The sequence below is a fragment of the Carassius gibelio genome, chromosome A2, assembly GCF_023724105.1.
Source record: "Carassius gibelio isolate Cgi1373 ecotype wild population from Czech Republic chromosome A2, carGib1.2-hapl.c, whole genome shotgun sequence".
Classification (NCBI taxonomy): domain Eukaryota; kingdom Metazoa; phylum Chordata; class Actinopteri; order Cypriniformes; family Cyprinidae; genus Carassius; species Carassius gibelio.
The window spans coordinates 6,489,360-6,508,300 of record NC_068372.1 but is presented as its reverse complement, the minus strand read 5'-3'; the positions used below and the strand labels follow the sequence as shown (position 1 = coordinate 6,508,300).

Here is an 18,941-nt window from a genome sequence, read left to right as displayed (position 1 = left end):
GCGCTGGTTGACTAACACGTCATTGAGCGCGGGGGTTAAAGTTTGAATCAAATTTTAAAAAGTAGCATTTCGCTGCTCTTTAACATTAATTAGGAAAGTGACAGTTATGGAAAGAACGTTGGAACTTGTAGTCCATTTTCTGCACAAGTCGAATTCTAACGCAGTAAGCGGAGGTTTTCAAAAACTACAACTCCGATAATTCCACTGCTCAAACACAGTCAGCATCTCGTTCGAAGTGCTTCGATTCTGTGTTTTGGTTCATGTAGTGAGTGGAAAGAGTTCGCTTTTGCATTCTCACGACTTGAACTTAGTATTTAATCTACCGCTCAGTCCTCTAACACATCACTAGAGAATAAAAGCGCGTAAACGGCTGGTCCGAAGTCCTGCTATCTTCTGTCTCCAAAACGGGGGAGTGTCTGAAATTGAATATTTAGCTTGTGAGCTAACGTCAGCAGCATCAGGTTGACCCATGTCCTCTGAAGAGGCTCTCGGCTCCACGCTCTCACACTGGCTCTCCTTTAACTCCTGGTGGCTGCTTCTGCCTTTCGTGATGCTCCTGGTAGTGGCTGCTTTCATCGTGGCCTTCGTGCTGCTGCTGTACATGATATCCCCGTTAATAAGCCCCAAGCCTCTCAAACTGAACGGGGCCCATGTGGTGGTAAGTTCTTATAACTCTGTTTTATAAACCAGTTAGAAATAACAGCACTCGGGTCTCATAACTAATTGCATTCACTGTCATTGAACTGATACTAGAGAATCTTAAACCTAATGAAACTGATACATAGTTACACACACACATATATATATATATATATATATATATATATATATATATATATATATATATACAAATATTTTCAGCAAATGCACATCTGCACTGGTGCAATATGAGTGACATGACACATTATGAATAATTATCAGTTTATATATATATATATATATATGTGTGTGTGTGTGTGTGTGTGTGTATGCATGTATATATATATATACATATATATATATATATATATATATATACATGCATACACACACACACACACACATATATATATATATATAAACTGATAATTATTCATAATGTGTCATGTCACTCATATTGCACCAGTGCAGATGTGCATTTGCTGAAAATATTTGTTATAGCATCGGATTGCAAATGCATATCAATTTCACTAATATTCATGTTAAAGTTCATATGGAGGCCAAATAAGTGTTATTGCACTGGTTATGCAACCATCTCTTCCAGGGCAGTGGACCTTTTCAAGCGAGCACTGCATGTTTCTGCTTTTGCTAGGGTTCATAGTTTATCAAGAGCTCAGACCTATCTAGTTTTAAATGAACAGCATGTTTAGCTTTCTGTTAGACGATTTCATATGATATTTTGCACAGCTTTTTTCATAAAATGCTTATTGTCTTGAAATTGAATTTAGGCTTTATGCAGTTGTACATATAGATGAAGACATCAGAATGAAATCATATAGAGCATAATTCACACCACATATAATGATCATCACACACTTTTTCAAAAGCCATGATTTTTTTTCCCATTTGTGTTGTCCTTATGCATATTCAAATTCTACATTATTCTTCAGAGTTTTAACCCGGTTAAACATATGAAGTTGTAGTAAAAAAACCTCTCTCTCTATTTTTTTATGTGTCCGTATTGAACCTTTAGACAAAAAAAAAAAAAAAGTTTGCACAATTTATTTTAATTGGTAATGATTTAACAGCAAAAAGAAACATGAAACACAATCTGAAGATAATTCTACAATTGTACTAAAAGTACTTACTAAAAAGTAAAAACTATCACTCAGACGACAGAAGGTTAGTGAGTAGATTGTGAAAATGAAATTTTATAGTACAGAAATGTTTTGATCTCGTTGATACTTCAGAGGCTTTATTTGCATATCAAATATGATACAGTAGGCTTTATAGGGTTAAGTCATGAGTGATACCATCATTCTTACACATTATTGTTAAACGTCTATTTATGGAGAATATGAACCTGATTTTTTTATATGTCCACTCTATAACTGCTGTATGAGAACAGATGCATATTAAGTGCAACATGGTGCAATGTAGATAATTGCTTAGTTTAATTATTGGCTTGTTTGGTGCTTTTACCTGGTGAATGATTTTGTTTGAACTCTATCTCTTTCTCTTAGTGCTGTTTGCATAGTTTAGTAAAGTAAATGAACCATGACTTGATGGGTTTGTAATAGGGATGCACGATAATATCGGCACAACATCGGTATCGGCCGATAAATCTTAAAATGACCATTATCGGTATCGGCCGATATGAATATTTCTGCCGATGAGCCAAACCGATATTCTCCAAGTGAAATAATTGACCTGTTTTTCAGATGTGAATGTCTGTCTACATTTGTAAAATAATAAATTTATGGTAGAATCAGTACAGAAAAGATACATGGATTTCTCTTCAGTAAAATGAAAGTTTAAATATATCAGTATATATTTGTATATATATCGATATCGGTATCGGCATCGGCCAAAATTATTTTGAAAATATCGGCATATCGAATATCGGCCAAAATCCAATATCGTGCATCCCTAGTTTGTAATGAATCTGTCCGTCATCAGGTGACCGGAGGCAGCAGTGGGATTGGGAAGTCCATTGCAATGGAATGCTACAAACACGGTGCCTTCCTAACTCTGGTGGCACGAGATGAGGTTTGTGTTATTTATTTGTATAGTTCTTTATACCATACTGATTGTTTCAAAGCAGTTCTACAGTGTCAAACAGGAAATAGTTTGTCAGAAATGCATGGGATATCATCTTTCAGTCATAATACAGTAAAAACAGCAATATTATAAATTAATTATTGAATTTAAAATAATTGTATTGATTACCTTTTAAAAGAACTGTATTCAGTTGTAATATATGTTCAAATGTCAGACATTCCTGTGATGCAAAGCGATCCAGTCTTCAGTGTCAAATGATCCTTCAGAAATCATTCTATGCATCCTTGCTGATAATAAAGAATACATGTCTTTTAGGAAAAAAAAAAGAGTACTGACTTCAAACTTTTGAACAGTGGTTTACATAATAATCATTACTGTCACTGGATGTTATTAAATATTTGTTGATGTACTTATTTCTCTACAGCACAAACTGGTTCAAGCCAAGAAAGAAGTGGAGAAATGTGCCATAAATGATAAGCAGGTATGCATTTCTTTAAGTAAGTTTTTTTGGAATGTTGTATTCAAAATCATATCAAGTCTTAAATTGGCCTGCCACGTCTGATTATTGCTATGATCAACCTTAGGTGGTGCTTTGCATTTCTGTTGATGTGTCCAAAGACTACAACCAGGTGGAGAGTGTCATAAAACAAGTGTGTTTATTCTGTTTACCATTTTATGTCAGCATTTATTCTGCTGTTACTAATGTTTTCTTTGGATGGTTTGCGATGAGGGTGCTGACTGTGTGTTGTGTTTGCTACACAGGCTCAAGAGAAGCTGGGTCCTGTGGACATGCTGGTCAATTGTGCAGGGACGTCCATATCTGGGAGGTTTGAGGAAGTGGAAGTAGACCGCTTCAAGGTAAGAACAGCATATCATAGACACATATCATGGCAGTTTTAATCATGCTAGTATGCAACCATCTTTCTACACCCTCTGGTCCTCATGAACCACTTTCAAGATGACCCTAATCAACCCCAATTAAACAAGCTAATTAAGTGTTTTGTTCAAACCTGCTCTATGTCACCTATATTGTGCACTGTATCAAGTGTCAGACATTTTGTGTCTGAAATATGTGTGAACAACTTAATTCCCTGCAATCGTTAGTTTGTTTATACCCACAATGCACTCTGATTTCTGAAGCACTATTTCTAAAAATCCTCTACTGATAAGACTGAGGAGCTGGAAGAGAAAGCGATGCTAGGCCTGTCACGAGCTCGTTTTTTCCAGGCGCGCCTACAGACATATTTAGCTGAGCAAGCCAAATGAAGCGAGCAAAAAGTAGGCCCATTTCGACAGAAAGGGCAACGAAGTTACTTGCAAAATATGGTACGCAGTATTAAAATAAAGCAGTAGTGCAAGTACAATGCAATCTCACTTGAGATGCAAACATCCACAAGCAAGTGAAAGGCGCTTCCCAAAGCTGGTCACTCTAGCGAGACGTTATCTCTTTATTTCCGGGACATCTGTGCCATCGGAGAGGGTGTTTTCTACCAAGGGCCATCCAAAATCTGAAAAATTTGTCATGCACAGAAACCGTCCATCCAAACCATCCAATGCGTATGAATGAGTGCGTTGCGAAAAAAAACACCAAAACAATCCAAAATGTCGTCTTCAAGTAGTGAGGAAGATTTTTTTTGTCCTCTCTCTTTTTAAAAAGAGAAAAAGAAAGAGGAAATATTGGGTCCATCCACTCGTGCGATCGTGTAGGGAGGAAGGAGAGTTCCATCTCCTTATCAAGGAGCTGCGGGATTATCCAGACCGATTCAAAGTTTACTTCAGGATGTCAGTGGCTCCAGTAAGCGATACTGGAGACACATTAAAAAGAAGACCACCAATTTCCGTGAATCAATTGTTCCTGAACAGAGACTATAAGTATGTCTGGCACCGCTTTGCAGGACATGGAGGTGCAAGTATTCACTTGCATGTTTTCCGTGGATACGCCGTCATTTTTGTTCATAAGGTAAGAGTTATTCATCATAATTAACTGTAAAGGGTCTTCTTGAATTTTTGTTCATTCACAATATCAACAAAACGTTGTGCTTTTATAAAATCAAGAAAACAGACGCGCTTTTGCCGTTTGGTATTGAATAGGAGTGTTTCACAAAAAATTAACCGAAACTCAGCGAATACATCCCTAACAGACATGATAAATATATCTATAGAAAGCTTTAAATTAGTATTTAACAAAATAAAACATATCGCAAACAAAAACTCTTTATTTATTATAATCATTATCCATATAGATGCATTTCTTAAAGGTGCGTCTAAATGAGGAGATATCGAGAGCACTGCATATGACCAATCGGCTCATCGTTTTTCGTGGTAATCAAATCAAAACTCTTTCAAAATGCAGCTTTTCCCGAGGCATTGGGAACTTTTAATAACTCTTATCCTGCGATGTGACTATCGTGGATTCGTTCATCGCGATATCGATGCTTAAACGACACATCGTGCAGCCCTAGTGTGTGTATATGCATTGCGTATTGTGTAGGCGATCTATAATATTTATAATAGCCTATAATCATTATCACAGTATTTCATACAGTAGCCTATGTGTCCTCTGTGCGTATATGGGCACAATAAAAGGAGAGAAGGGAAATGAGCCCAAGCCCAATCTGTAAATGATTGAGCAATTTGGGACGCAGCACTTTACTTGATTGCAAGTGACAGGCTGGTGTCTTTGATCAAGATTTGAGCTAAACTCTGCAGGAAAATGAAAACCACTGCTCTAGAAATGACTCAAACTACCCTTACAATTTCTCTAGCATTATGATGGCGAGACTTCTGTTCCTGTGGTGAATCGTGTGCTCTCTTGTAACAGAAACTGATGGAGGTGAACTATCTGGGCAGTGTTTACCCCACCCGGGCAGTGATCACAACTATGAAGGAAAGGCGGATGGGCCGCATCATGTTTGTGTCGTCACATGCAGGGCTGATCGGCCTCTTTGGCTACACGGCCTACTCGCCGTCCAAATTTGCCCTGCGTGGTCTGGCTGAGGCCTTGCAGATGGAGGTGTGTGTATTCATGATGCTCACTCAGAATCTAGCATATGGCAGTCCATTGAAACTTTGATTTGTATTTAGTCTCTGATCTTTCTTAGATGAAGCCCTATAATATCTATGTGACTGTGGCGTATCCTCCAGACACTGACACGCCGGGGTTTGCAGAAGAGAATAAGACTAAGGTGAAATGATAATGTGTTTTTCCTTAATAGAATATTAAACACCTAAAATATTAGAATAGAGCATTAATATTAATAGAATATTAAAAAGTGAAGGATTTCTAATAATGCAAGTCTGTGCTCTGTTAAATAGTTGGATCTTTTTTAATAAAAAAAATAAAATATGGATAGCTAATATTGGGTGGGTTTTTTTTAGCCAAAAGCAATGCTGAGTAAAACATTTTGCTAACACTTTATTCTCATTATTACCATGCATATTACTAGCATATTGGCTGTTTATTTGTATTATGAAGCACATATTAATGTCTTATTCTGCCTGATCTTATTTTAGATCATACATAAACTTCGCAACTACCTTACTAACTTTTATTAAGCAGCAAATTTCTTGTTTATTGAGGCAAAAGTCATAGTTAATAGTGAAAATTGGTGCCTAAACTAACGTGTAGCTTAAATGTTTTTGTTTTATTCTGGTTTTGACACTCTCTGTGGCAGCCTCTGGAGACCAAGTTAATTTCAGAAACGTCTGGAGTCTGTCAGCCTGAGCAAGTAGCAAAAGTTGTGTTGAAGGATGCTGTGGTAAGTGGGAATTGGTCGAGATCAATGGTCAACTTCTGATCCAACAGTATTTGACTAGTACACTGTTAGCTTTTAATAATGTGCCTTGACTGATTTGCTCCTTACGCTCATGTCGGTCTTTATTTCTGTATGTAGAACACAAAAGAAGATGTTTGGAGAATTTTTTTTTCAGTGCTCTTTAAATTATCTTTTTTTTGGTGGGGTGTGAACAACACTGAAAAACAAAAAATTATAAAAGCAACACTTTTGTTTTTGCCGCCATTTTTCATAAGCTGAACTCAAAGAGCTAAGACTTTTTCTATTTAAACAAAAGTCCTATTTCTCTCAAATATTGTTCACAAATCTGTCTAAATCTGTGTTAGTGAGCACTTCTCCTTTGTAGAGATAATCCATCAACCTCACAGGTGTGACATATCAAGATGCTGATTAGGCCAATAAAAGGCCACTCTAAAGTGTGCAGTTTTACTGTATTGGGCTGTGACGGCCGTGGTTGTCTACTGCCACCGGCGGTAGTGCATGTGACGTCACACACTCTATAGCAAGCATAATACAAAATGTTGTATGTTTGTGTAATAACTGTAATAGTTGCAAATTCTAAGTCTATGGTAATTAACAAATTACCTCAAACACAGCGTTTCCTTTAGATTGGCAGATTTGAGCGCAGGAAAATTGTTTATGCATTCAGCACATTAATTTAGTGTTGAGCCATCTGCATTCATGTCACCCATCCGCGTTTGCACAAGTTCTCGTGATCACAAATGCTGGCTGGTCAGGTTTGGTGAGGCTTTCTCCAAACTGGCCAAATACCAACAAGACAGCGATAAATAAAAATGGTAACAAGAAATATGGCAACGATTCCTATTTCAAAGAGAGCGCGTGCAGATGAGGAGTTATTGAGCTCGCTTGGTGGCGGAAAAGTAAACCAGACGCAACACCGCGACGAAAAAGGTTTAGTCTGTTTAGTGTCTATACAGGACATTTGAACTCTGTGTCAGGACGGGGATTTATTGTGTCCTGTTGTGCTGCATCCAGTGTAGCATCACTGACTACAATGAGTATTTTTTTCACGCTGCGCGCTCGCGTCCGTTAGACAGGGTGTATTTAATTTTCTTATTTAGGCTTCTACTTGTTTAACTGAATTATTTCTTTGATATTTATGTTAGTGTTTTGCAGCCGGCGTTCAGTTCTCAAATAAACACGAACTGACGAGTTAAATAGGATGTGTTAGATGAGTGAGACAGTGCTGGGCTGATTTCATGTGCATACATACATATATATATATATATATATATATATATATATATATATATATATATATATATATATATATATATATATATATATATATCCTGTATATAATATATATATAAAATATATTACATGCATGCACAGTTTAAGTCAGCTTTAATCACCTTTTTTGGTAATTCCATGAATTAACTGACCACAACACTGCTTGCACATAGTTTATTTCGCAGTTTGATATGAAATGATATGCACAAGGGAAGCGCGCACCGGGAGGACCGTTTCCGCGCTCGCTTAACTTGCACCTGATTATAAAGTGAAGAGGAGCGCGTGTCTGAAACGTCTCCTGTTCAGTCATTCTGCAACTGAATAAATTCACTTCTTGTCATGAGAAAAAGTTACAGAAGCAGCAGTTGTGAGTGGATGGCCATCCACGCCCCTACGTTAAATAATTTGAATACAAAAAAAACTGGAAAAAAAAAAAATTATCGCCTTCGTTAACGAGCACATTTTGACACGAATATATTTATACATTCATATATATATATATATATATATATATATAATTTATTTATTTTTTATTTTTATTTTTTTATCAACACCGCGCCACCGGCGGTCATTTTTCAAATCATCATATTGTCAGCCCGTGAGATCGACGATACACAATCTTATTGTGCTTGTGTGGAGCAAGAGAGAGACTCTTTGTTCTTGTCATAGCATAACTATTTGGTGTTTTAAACTGCCCAGGTGCACGAGAAGAGCCTATGGAATCACCAATAATCGAAAGAATACTTTAAAACATACTGATAAACCAACGTTAAATATAAAAATATTGTAGCTATTTAAAACAGCTAGTTCATATATAGTCGTGTCCTGTGACAAATCTGCTGCATCTGCGCACGGAAGTTATCAGTCTAAATGTTCTGCAAAATCAGTCAACGGAGAAAATCAATAGTAGCTTTCTTTTAAAGTCCAACAGTTTAACACTAATATTGGACATAAACGAACACGTTAAATATAAAGTATTCAGAACAGGTAAGTTCATATATTTGGGATAAAGTTTAAAAATTGAACTTATGCATCAGTCATACAGCGCTCCGGAGCGCGCGAGCCCCATGATGAGCTCTACGCACCCCACAGAAACAAGAATGAGATGCGTCCTAACATAACTGTGGCATTAGACTCAGTTAGGGATTGCTTGTTTAAAATATTGCACATATATAGGCAGTTCAGATTACTTGTTAAAGTGCAAAGTGCAATGAAGTACCTTATATCTGCAGATGATATACGTCTGTGTGTGGATGGAGACTTTGTAACGGCCAAAATTATGTATTTTGCATGCATCACATTATAGTGCGGAGTGCATGAAAATAATTAGGTGGCATAGCGTATATCGCAAGCCGTTTTAGCATTTAAAACTTGTTTTTGACTATCCATAAATGTAATTTTGGATAGTCACAATTGTAATTCCAGATATCTATATTGCAATTATGACTCGTCGTAATTGGAATTAAGATATCTACAATGTTATTATGACTAGCCGTAATATGCATTGAAGATATCTACAATGTAATTTTGACTAGTCACAATACACATTCCAGATATCTACAATGCTATTACGACTAGTCATAATCTTCCATTGAAAAATATTTGCAGATATCTTCAAATTAGTTTTGACTAGTCATAATTCCAATTCAAGATATCTTTAAATATGATTTGACTAGTCAAAATACAATTTAAGATATCTTTAATTCAAAATTTTTAAAGATATCCAAAATACATTTGTAGATATCTGCAATTCATTTATGACTAGTCAAATTACAGTTGTAGATATCTCGAATTGGAATTTTGACTAGGCAAATCATATTTAAAGATATCTTGAATTGGAATTATGACTAGTCAAAACCCAATTAAAGATATCTGCAATTTAATTATGGATATCCAAATCAGATTTTTGACTGGGAAGAACTATATTTAGAGATATCTGCATTTAGCTTTGTGACTAGGCGTAATTGCAATGTAGATATCTGGAATTAACAATTTGACTAGTCAAAATATGTTTATAGATATCTACAATGTGCATGCAAATACACCTTTGTTGAGCCCCACCTTATACGTTTTATTTAACCAATCCTGGCATGGAAACGGTTGTCATCCGCAGTTTTGTCTAAGAATTGTATAATAAAAGTCCTGCGTCTTTGGGTGATTTTAAACTGTTTTATACATAAGTAATTCAAAAGTATGGAAATAAAAATGTAGCTGGAGGATGTGTAAAAGCGGTAGGCTATACAGAGAGGACTTAAATAGGCTTTTGAACCTGTTTTATATCATAATGTTGAGACGTGTGTGCTGTGGATTAAATTTTGTTAGCCTTTATTTACAAACGAACACATGTATAAACCTCATGTCAGCCGTTGCAACATTTGATATAATGTTGAATCAGTGTCTATTTACATTAAGTGCAAGCCTGCCCTGTTGTCAGATGCTATACTCTATCGCCCACCAACATGTGATTGGAATAGTCAACACTCATAAACGACGCAAACTCAGTATCAGCTTCAGTGGATTAGCGGTTAAAATGTGTGCTTTTCGACGCAATGGACCCGGGTTCATGTTCGCCTTTTGCCAAACATTTTTTGTCCTTTTTCAAATTTCGTATCATATCGGAAAGGCATTTATTTTCAATAAAAATTAAGGAAATAATTAAAAGGTTGAAAAGAAATAATTGGTAGGGTGAGGGTAGGTGTCGGGAGGGCTTTATTAATTGTCCCAGTAATGTGGCATCTATAGATTTTAAAAAAATTAATTAAAATGATCATTTACACTCACCAAGTTATTATTGTGTACTGTTTTATAATGTACTACAATACTGAGGTGCAGATAATTGCCATTATTTGAAATAAGTAGTATAAATAGCAGAAAATCTTGCTATTTGAACATAGCGTAAATATAATCTATAATTATTTGCACTTAGTGTAAATGGCACATCGTTAAAAAAATACTGCTATTTTCACTTTGTGTAAATAGCATCTATCGCTAAGAAAATATGCTATTTACACCTAGTGCAAATAGATGCTGCATAAAAGAATACATTGGCGCTCATCACTGAACACAGTAGAATATCATCATCATGGATCTATTGCTAAAATACAATACATACTCCCACCTTGTGGGCAATTTATGGAAGCTCGTTTCCGCCACTACATAAAGAAATTAATTAATTAATTAATTAATAAAGAAATAGCTATTTTTTTTTCTCAGTTCTATATATATATATATATATATATATATATATATATCTTGTCTCGCATTGTCTATATAGCTATCGCAATTCTGAGGGGAAAAAAAGTCAGAATGAATGGTAAGATAATTTTTTTTAAGGTAGGCCTATCTTTTTTTTGAATAAATAAATAAATAAACAAACAAACATTGTTTTTCACTGTCTAAATATATAATAAATAAATTCAGATGAGCAGTTTGTGATTTTCTGCCTTTATTGAACATTACACTGCATTTGGTCTGTTTTGCAACATGATTCAGTTAAAACTCAGCGCTATACATACATGCACGCTGGAGACCTTTTACCACACAAGGCTGCATCCAGATTTATTTAATAATCCACGAAGCACTTCATCAGGTAGCTTTTCTCTCCGTGACAACAAAAGCAGACTTTTATTATGTTGTTAGCAGTTAGCAGAGTAAGCGGGGAGGAGCTGAGTAAATTTATTCTGACGTCACACAACAGCATTTCGACTAGGAGCTATTGCATTTCAGATATCTTAAACTATAATTGAGACTAGTCGAAACTGAATTAGAGATATCTCTAATTACATTTGTGGATGTATGACGCGTCTATTGAAGATATCTATAAAGTAATTACAGATATCTCAAATGGAGTTTTGATTAGTCATAAAGTATTTAGAGATGTCTTTAATCCGATTTCTTACTAGTGCAATTATAATTGCAGATATCTCTAATTGTCATTGTGACTAGTCGAATTATAATTATGACTTTCCGAATTAGAATTGTGACTATCCGAAATTATATTTATGGATAGTCAAACCAAGTTTTAAATGCTAAAACGGCTTGCGATATAGCGTACTTATTATAGTGGTTCTCACGTAGTCCTTCTACGTCATCACCATATAGTGTGTGTTATAAGTGATCAGTCTTTAAGAGAAGGACTACGTGAGAACCACTATGGATGATAAATTCGCTCTGCCGCCTTGTTATTATTTTGTCTTTATTTGTAAGCCAAGAAAAAGTTAATCTCTCATGTATGAGAAGAGCGCGTTGTCGTGTTCCAGCCATTAAATGTGTGGGACACCAACTCCTCTTTCATTTCATGGATTTAATGAGTTATCCGAGTCAAAGCGGACAACTTCAGCGACTACAGGGTCTAATCCTTCTGTGCTTACATGCGGTGTGCTGAAGTGAAATAGCTGGGCAGTTTGATTGCCGAATTATAATAAGCCGCCTAATTAAAAAAGAATAGTTATTATTATTATTATAATCTAATACATTAATAGTAAAATGAGTGTAATGTCGTCTTGATTATCAACAGAAATATCTGCTTATGTCGATATCTCTTGACTATCGTCGATAGACGATGCTATCGTCTATCGGCACAACCCTACTGTGTAATGTTGGTCCACTCCTCTTCAATGGCTGTGTGAAGTTGCTGGATATTGGCAGGAATTGGAACACACTGTCTTATACACTGATCCAGAGCATCCCAAACATGCTCAATGAGTGACATGTCCGGTGAATGCTGGCCATGCAAGAACTGGAATGTTTTCAGCTTTCAGGAATAGTCTATAGATCCTTGCAACATGGGGCCGTGCATTATCATGCTGCAACATGAGGTGATGGTCATGGATGAATGACAAATCAATGGGCCTCAGGATCTCGTCATGGTGTCTCTGTGCATTCAAAATGCCAGCAATAAAGTGCTCCTGTGTTCGTTGTGACTTGCGACATCTGTGGCATTGTGCTGTGTGATAAAACTGCACACATTAGAGTGGGCTTTTATTGTGGCCAGCCTAAAGCACACCTGTGCAATAATCATGCTGTCTAATCAATATCTTCAAATATCACACCTGTGAGGTGGATGGATTATCTCGGCAAAGGAGAAGTGCTCACTAACACAGATTTAGACAGATTTGTGAACAATATTTGAGAGAAATTTGCCTTTTGTGTACATAGAAAGTCTTAACTCTTTGAGTTCAGTTCATGAAAAATGGGGGCAAAAACAAAAGTGTTGTATATAATTTTGTTCAGTGTATACCTTTAACACACTAGTTTATTTTGAACATTTCCAAACACTCCAACTGGTAACAGGTCGAGGTGCATGAGAGACAACGTCTGCTCCTTAGATTAAATCTTTTGATTTCATTGATTTATTTAATTAGATTTTTTTTTATTCAGTGTTTGCTATGAAGTCATGTCGTGATTTAATATAATATAAAATATAATGCTGTAATAACTATTGTTTGTCTCAAATACCTTCTCTTGTTTCTGTTCTATCTCAGCAGGGAAATTTCACCAGCACAGTTGGACCCGATGGCTACATGCTGTCAGCGCTGACCTGTGGGATGTCACCCGTTACCTCCATCACTGAAGGGCTGCAGCAGGTACGGCCCATTATCACGAAACACAGAAGAGTCTTGACTGTGGTGCAACAGTGTCATCATATCTGACTCGCTGACAATAGCCTAGGACATGGAAATAGATGACTCCTGCCTTTTCGTGGAATTGATGAAATGTGCCTTTCATCATCCTGCTTGGCCTTTGTATATAAGTAACATCATGCTTGCATTCAACTTTAATAGGACTTATCAAGGTCTTATTTATTTAAAGATTTTAATGAGCCTCTTGACTTTTGCCCAGCTCTTCACTGACTCCATACTCTCTCAAATCTGAGGAATAAACCTGTGAGATACTCTTTTTTTATGAATTCCTTTGAGGAATAGAAGATATAGTCACATCAGATTTTAAAGTAAAACAGAATCAGATGTTATCAGCATTTGAAGAAGGAATCATTGTGTGCAGAACTCTACAAACCATCAGATTGTTTATTAAAGTACTTCTATTATGGATTTTTGAAAAATGACCTTTCATGTGGTGTGTAACACAGCTCTAAGTGAATGAAAACATCTTGCTAAGTTATAAATCTGAAAGTGCACCGTGTATAAAGTTATTGTCTCTCAAAAGAAAGAGTCGATTCTGAATCTTTGAAGCGAGTCGTTTTCAAAACGAATCCCAAGCTGTTTCATGTTGACGTCAATATGAAACATTAGCACACAGCCTGTGCACTTGATGGTCTTTTCACTTTGGTCTAAATGAAAATGCTAATTCATTCCTTGCCACTAGGTGCTGCTTTAAAAATAGAGTTTTTCCCGGTAACACTGTAAACAAAGCAGCACTGCGCTCACAAACGCTGCTTTATCAGTCATTACACGCATGATGAAATGAAAATAAGATCAATCCAATCAATCACTGCAGATTAGCGACACGCAAAGGAGGGGAGTGAATCGTTTGGGATATTATAAGACAATGAAAGTGTTTTTTGACCTTACATGTATGTCAACCTGTTATTGGGGCTCCCACAACTGAAATATGAACCTTTCATTATTCATAATAGGGGCACTTTAAATATTTTGGCTGATTTGATCACGTCTTCTCTACCAGTGTAGTAAAATTTTTAAATCCATTTTGTGACGTTCAGCATATTTTCCCCAAGAATATTTGAAGAAAGTCTGCAGATTTAGACTATAAATAAAATATATAGGTGTAGATAGATTGGTTGATTTTCTGTGATGTGTTAAAATGGTCATATTATCTCACTCTGTCCAGATTGTGACGATGGGGCTGTTCCGCACCATCGCTCTCTTCTACCTGGGCAGCTTCGACAGCATCGTCCGCCGCTGCATGATCCAGAGAGAGCAGTCCAAAGCAGCAGACAAGAGGGAGTAGCACCAGCCTCCCCACCACATCCATCTCTATCAGCACCACTACACACACACACACACCTCAGAGCACATGCCCCCTGGCCCGGCAGACGTGTTCAAATGGGTGGAAGAGTCCACCCTGACAAAACACTGTTTATGCTGTAATAGGCATCCGTCCATCTTTCATGATGTGTTTTTCAGGACCCCTATCATTCCAGTGCATGCTGCATTAATATATCAAACAAATTTATTTGCATTTCAATTATTTACTCACTGCCTCTAGTGCATTCTTTAGTTTCAGAAGGTTTGTGGTCGTTCTCAAAACTACACACTATCTAAGTTCTTGTTCTTTCCTGTTGGCGTAATGTTATTTCAACACTAGAATTAATTTCATTCAACTTTATATTGAGATATTGCCATATGCTCTATAGGTAAAAAACAAATCTGTATAGGTGAAGAACAACAACTTCACTTCCTTACGTTACAGTGAGGTGAAGAACTGTGGTCCTGACTGGTTTGTGATGTTCATAGTCAAGCAATGTATCTTCCTGCTTTTAGATTTCATAGTTTTAATTTATGGACAAAGGACATCTGTCGAGTCTGCCACTCTGCCTTATCTTCGTTGCTCTGTGTGGGGGTTTCTGAAGGAAATGTTTACCTTATAAATGTGCGTGCGTGCGAGTGTCTGCTTGTATGCATGTATTTAGGTGACCTCAGGGGCTTCTAAGGGTTCACCGAACTGAAGGATGGGTCAGGAGGACTCGCTGGTTCGAGTCAGGGCACCTTTCTGCCAGCAGGTGGAGCTGGAGATCCAGACGGATCAGGTGTAACCAGAGCAAAAGCCTAAGTAGCTCTTACTAAAAGCTGATCTGGAATGAGTCCGAATAATCATAGTCAGATGGTTTGATGTCCACAAGCCCAGAACTCATTTCAAATACTGTAGATGTGAAGCTGGATCAGATTTGTACACCAAAACAAGCAATAGGGCTTCCACAAGTCAAGTGAATTTCCTTGTGCTCTGCTCTGTCGTAATGCAAATTGGATGGCTCCAGTATATGAACTCTGTTTTCTGATTGAGATTCTCGTTGCAAGTCGTATCTTACTGCTAGAGAGAAAATGACACTTACTCATGCTGTTGTAATATTTGCCTTCCTCACGGTCACAAGCAAACGAGAGCATGTGATGTGATCACACCCTGCAGATGCTTGTAAGGAGTCAGTCTCCTGAATGCCTAAATGCACAGAAAAGAGTCTATTTAAACTGATAGTTCACCCAGACATAAACATTCTTTCCTTATTTACTCGGCTTCATGTCTTTCCAAACCTGTAGAACTTTCAGTATTCTGTAGAAGACAAAAAGAGATGTTTAGTGGAATGTTCATGCAGCTCCTTTCCTTAACAGTGAAAGTGAAAGGGCTGCAAAATAAAAAAGTACGATTTATGCGGTCCTTATGAGATGCAGTATTTTCTAATCCTTCTGAAGAAGCGTGATTGATTTGTTTGAGAAACCGAGAAGATCTTGAAGTATATGTATATGAGATTTGAGAGTTTTCTCTGAGCATCGAGTTAAATGTATAGTCTTATGAACTACATTTATGGCGCTTTTTTCATTTTATGGAAAAGAGCAGTGTAAACAGTTTCTTGTTTTTGGTTCTAAAGAAAAAAGAAAGTCCTATGGTTTTGGACCAACATGAGTGGGTCTAAATAATTATAGAATATTTTTAGTTGAAGTAAGACTCAATACAACTTTTCCTAGAACTCGTCCCTTTTCTTTTTTATCTTACCTTTGTCCTACTAATAAAGCACATAGGCTTCTCTAACCGCTGTATTTCTGCTTTCCAATAACGTATATAATCATTTATTAGCCTGTAATGTGAGGTTTTTTGTCAGTACTTAAATAATTTGGACCGTAAAATTTTTAAATCATAGTTTTACGGTCATTTTAGAGTTTAGGTTACTGTAAACAACATGCAGTTCTTTTCTTATATCAGAATTTTCCAAAATGACTTAAACTGCTGATTCCAGTATATTTATTTTGAAGAAACATCTCCCGTTCCTTTCCTTGTCCGGAGTTTGCAGGTTTTCTGGAAACCCTTGACCTCAGTCAGGCACTACAGTGATGGAGGCCCATTCCAAGCCTTAAGAGATCCAAACACTGACCATTATAAAAACTGCAAGGGTCGATACATATGGCATACATTGTGTATGGTTTACCTATATTTGTTTCAGTACGGAAAAAGACATTGTTTTTGCTTGTTTGTACATTATTTGCTTAGGTTATTTTTTTTACAAAGATACCCAAAATATGAAAATAAGAATGCATGAGTCGATACGATGATGTTCTCATTTGATATTGGCTACAACACATAGTAGCGATATTTGTGTGGGTCGTGCCCTCTTCCATAACACATGGATGTAGTCTATTTTTTTTTTTTTTTTTAGAGATATTGTTTTGAACTCCTTAAAGCTATGCAACTTCATTCAAACACACGAGGACAGTCTTCTGCTGTACTTAACACTTTTATTGATTGAAGACCGAGATATTTCTGAAAATAAGATATATAGTTTGAGTAACTTTTAAAAGAGAGACCAAGGCCAACTTGGATGCGTTCTGCTTCTGTTTATTCATTTGTTGCCAAACTTTAATAAATTTCACCTTGTGTGCCATAGGAGAAAAAAAGAGATGTTGTTGCTTTGTCTTATTTTCTTACATAAAGAAATAAATATCTTTTGAAAGGTAATTCAGTGTCAAGATTCTTTTAAAATATTGTAAATGTCCTGTTACTGTTTGTGGGTAGAAAACCTTGTGATGGTGAGAAATGTTTTATTATTATATATATATAATGGGCCAATGTTAATTCTTTGCTTAAAACATATGGACTACATAGTGTCCTAACACTTTCCTATTTAGCTTTTAATGATTTACCATTTGTTTATGAACTATACAGAGGGAGAAAGCAAGTTAGACACTTACCTGAACTATTCAGAAGAACTGCAAAAGTAGAGTGGAAGAGAATCTTGTGTAGATGAAGTTACATATGTAACACAGTGGTCTGTCTCTGAAGCCGTGACTGCCAGCAGGGGTCATGGATGATGTTGTAGTCATTTTGTTCTGCAATAATTCATAGGCTATGACTCGAGTTGGTTCACCTTTATTCAAAGCAGGGTTGACTGGGCGGGGTGCTGAAAGATCAAAGGCCCTGCACTGTTCAAAGAAGTTCTGATGCTAATTCAGAGGAGAGGCTGAGGAGCAGATTCTGTTCTGCCTCAACAGATGCTGATTCCCATTTCAGCTCATCCGGATTTTATGAATCTTCAGACAAGTAAAGTCATGCATTTTATTTGAAAGAAAATTGTTAACCAAAAAAAAAAAAAAATTTAAAAAAAAAAAAAAAAAAAATTACAGAGAAGGTTACTGACAAATCCTGTTAAAATGTTAACATGAGAGTTTTAAATAACAAAATGGCAGGTTTAACGCCGTAAAGACAGAATCCCACGTTTACTAGTATACATAAAATCATTTAAATTCATATATATATACACAATGGCAGCTTGAATTCCACTATTTTGTGTACATTAAAAATAAAATAAATATATATATTTTTTTTAAATAAAAATAGGTCCTGGACTTTTCTGTAATACTAAATGTTGGGAGTGTGTCCAGTACGATGATATATGAGATACAGAAGCATCTAAAATACTTCTGAGATTATTTTTAATTTACATTTTTATAAATAATAATTTCCCATTATACAGTATATGAAAACAATGGCAAGCCACTATCAAATTAATACAAGACGTGGCTCAAAATGATTATCCACTAAATAAATTTTGTGTATATATGGGTGGATATATATGTGTGCTTATGTATATTTCTAATGATTAATTGGTATGGTATTATTGAATATGTTTTGAATATCTGCTTTTATATTTCTCAAGTTTTTTTTTTCCTCTTGCTAATTTTATCTTTCAGTGTACTTTTAATTAAATCTCAGTATTGCTGAGCAGAAAACTAAATAAACTTCAATGAGAGAAAATTGACCATAAACTTCAGTGATTGTTTGCCATGTCCCCTTTCCTTGAGCACCCATCCCTTGTGAACTCTGATGATCTGCATGATTTTCTGATGATCATGTTCTTCAGCATGATTTAAAAAAAATGATCCAGAGCATAGACTGCCTGTGCAAAGCTGTGCACATGACCAGTCTCACAAATAGTGTAGAATCTCACACTCACTATAGGATAAGTGTGACTTAAATACATTTTGTATTGCATTACTTTATATATAATCC

At 36.1% G+C, this 18,941-nt stretch overlaps 1 protein-coding gene across 1 annotated transcript; it reads left to right on the top strand.

The window, feature by feature from the left end:
* The first annotated feature begins 189 nt into the window (after positions 1-189).
* kdsr (3-ketodihydrosphingosine reductase) lies at positions 190-17,390 on the top strand. Its single transcript, XM_052611307.1, has 10 exons — positions 190-658; positions 2,599-2,688; positions 3,125-3,181; positions 3,285-3,350; positions 3,463-3,558; positions 5,522-5,713; positions 5,802-5,885; positions 6,375-6,458; positions 13,232-13,333; positions 14,556-17,390. The coding sequence occupies exons 1-10, from the start codon at positions 470-472 to the stop codon at positions 14,673-14,675; spliced, it is 1,080 nt and encodes a 359-aa protein (XP_052467267.1). The 5' UTR covers positions 190-469; the 3' UTR covers positions 14,676-17,390.
* Positions 17,391-18,941: the final 1,551 nt, after the last annotated feature.

Coding starts and splice junctions, on each gene's coding strand:
- kdsr (XM_052611307.1), top strand. CDS start 470: ATGTCCTCTGAAGAGGCTCTCGGCTCCACGCTCTCACACTGGCTCTCC. Junction 2,689..3,124: donor CTCTGGTGGCACGAGATGAG/GTTTGTGTTATT, acceptor ATTTCTCTACAG/CACAAACTGGTTCAAGCCAA. Junction 5,886..6,374: donor CAGAAGAGAATAAGACTAAG/GTGAAATGATAA, acceptor TCTCTGTGGCAG/CCTCTGGAGACCAAGTTAAT.